At 41.2% G+C, this 2,733-nt stretch overlaps 1 protein-coding gene across 1 annotated transcript in view; it reads left to right on the forward strand.

The window, feature by feature from the left end:
- The window catches only part of GLYATL3 (glycine-N-acyltransferase like 3), a 7,502-nt gene extending 6,380 nt beyond the window's left edge, over positions 1 to 1,122 (forward strand). Inside the window, exon 5 of the mRNA XM_025195305.1 lies at positions 696 to 1,122. Coding sequence (XP_025051090.1) covers positions 696 to 1,122 — 427 coding nt within the window. The remainder of the gene's footprint in view (positions 1 to 695) is intronic.
- The last annotated feature ends 1,611 nt before the right edge of the window (positions 1,123 to 2,733 follow it).

Raw genomic sequence — 2,733 nt, forward strand, 5'->3', positions numbered from 1 at the left:
GGCTTTAAGAGACCATAAGGCATGTTGCTATGTGTCAGCTATGATTGAAGTTTCATTCAGACACATCTCCAGCTCCCTCTACCGGGTTCTGGATTGGTGCAGTCCAACAAACATTTCTTGTACTGAAAACGCTATAATTAAAATCATGCCTGAAGGACATTTAAAACCTGTGCATTGACTACTAGATTGCACATGGGGGCTCAAGCATAATCCTTACTTGGCCATTGGGTAGATAAAAACTGGACTTCACCAGTAGCAATGGCACTATTTCTCTCAAGCAGCTAGCCTAGCTTACCCAATCTTCTTTTATTCTGGTTTTTTTTTTTTTTTTGCAGTGTAATGGGAAACCCATTCATTTTGAGAACAATGGCTTTAAATTGCCTTTGCTCTCAGAACTGTAGGTTTATAACTTCCTAATGCCTTTAAGTAACATAAGCATATAATTGCCTTTGACTGATTCAGACCACAGGTCCATCTTGTCCTGTATCTCGTGTCTGTCAGTTGTGGAGTGGATACTGAAAGGGAGACTGAACTGGGTATGACCAGGACTTTCCCCCCGTTCCCCTCACTAGCAGCCTCCAGCATTTAAGGTCTAGGAAGTTCTGGTTCAGAGGCTTAAAACTCCCATGCTCAGTAGCTACCGATGCCCCTTTTTTCCAATAATGTGTCCAATTGCTTTCCTGTACTTTTCCCAGGATGGACCCAGCACCGAGACTGGCTTACCTGGACATCTCCCATGCCAGCCTGCTCAGTGAAACCTGGTCACGGGGAGGCACTGAGCAATGCCGGAGGTACCTTGCTAACCTCATTTGCTGCTTCCCCAGCATCTGTGTCTTGGATGACAATGGACAGCCCATCTCTTGGGGTCTAACTGACCAGTTTGCCACCATGATTCATGGTTATACCCTTCCAGAACACCGCAGAAAAGGTTATAACCGGCTTGTTGCTACCATATTAGCTAAGAAGTTACATAGCCAGGGCTTTCCAGCTCAAGGTAATGTCCTGGAGAAGAATGTACCTTCTATAGCATTGCTGAAAAGTATGAATGCTCAGTTTCTTCCCTGCCAGTTTTTCAGAGTCATCCACACTCCTTTGTGTTTCTTAGCTATACCTCACCTATAGTCCTCAGTTACAAGACCTGAGTTAGAGGTACAAATGACTGAGTTTTATAACACTCACTCACCTGCTCCTTTACAGGGCTTACTGGTGAAATTCAATGGTCTCTCTTATATGGGAGATCACCTTACATGATTCTTTTTCTGGCCATAAAAACCTATGAAACTGATATATCCAAATAACTATTCAGGACTTGATAATTCATCAGATCAAACACAGATAAGAATGGATTTAGGGCTACTGTTTTGCCACTGCAATTCAACCATACATGCATTTCCTCTGACTGAAAAATGATTCCTCTAGTTTTCTTATCTGTGTTGTATATTCATTGTCACAATTCTGGGGTCAACGCTAGCTCTGTCCCCTTCTCTGTCCCCTGAGTTCACCCCTTTTGATTCTTTTTGTACCAGGCCTTGGATTACAATCCCCTGCATATCACCCCTGTTTTACATCAGCAAGTCTGATATATGCCCAGACAACCATTCTGTTCCTTCTGGGGCTGACAGAAGTAATCAGTGACCAAGCAGCCTCCTTAAAACAAAGTATCATTTATTTAGAATAAAAGCATTTTAAAGGAAACTTTTCTTAGACAGTAAAATAAACAATGTGCATATCTAGTGCACCCATCTTCCACATGGGGATTCTAGAAGCAGTAAATTGCTATAGACTTTGCCTCTAGATTGTTTCTATATCAGCTTTTGCCCTGTTACACTTATCTGCACAGCCCCTGGTATCTCCATTCCCTCCCTACATCCCACTGCCTGCTTCTGAGTAATCAGGACAAATTAATTGCCTGCAGTAATTTGACCCAGTAATTCCAATTGTAACCATACATGGTTTGCAAATCTTTGGAAGCAGAATCCTTGAAGTTAACAGCTCCGTCCAGTTTCTTTCAAGGCTATACTCAATATTCTTATCTGGGAAGTCACTATGTTGCTTGTCTGTTTATTCTTTTCATAGCTTCTTTTGAATGCATAGCGGTTTTGCAATCATTACTGTAATTTCATGTTTGGTAGCAACCAAGTGATAAAATAGTTCTACCTCTTTTATTAAGAAAGGTTGTAAGAGTTGTTCACAGAACCTAAGAACTGAAACTCGTATGTGCCAATCCTACTATCGGAGAACTTGAACTCACGTGTGTCAGCCCTACTAGCAGTAAACATATTTAGCAGCAATACACTGAAATACTTGAAAGGTAATTATATCAACCTTTGTGCATTTGTGGACAGATCTGCTCATCTACATGCCCAAAGAACGATACAAGGATAAAAAATATGCTCAACCATATGCAAAAGAACTAGATCTCAGGTGCTTCAAAGGTTTCACAGCTATGATCTTAAAGGAAGGGATTATGATTCAGAAGCTGTTACATTTAAATAAATTCTCCTCAGGCAATAAGATAGCACAGATCCTCCTTTAAAAGATGCTTCATATGAGAAAACTCCCTACGTGAATACACCCAGGATAATTTTTGCAATCGCACTTCTGTCTGGTCACACAGTACCTTACCTGTGCTGTGCCATACGCATTAGGGTCTAATTTCTATTTAGTCCTGTGCTTAATGGGTCTCCTTACACTGCAAGAGCAGAGATTTGACCTGCTGCATTTGATCAAAAT

The sequence above is a fragment of the Alligator sinensis genome, unplaced genomic scaffold, assembly GCF_000455745.1.
Source record: "Alligator sinensis unplaced genomic scaffold, ASM45574v1 scaffold875_1, whole genome shotgun sequence".
Classification (NCBI taxonomy): domain Eukaryota; kingdom Metazoa; phylum Chordata; order Crocodylia; family Alligatoridae; genus Alligator; species Alligator sinensis.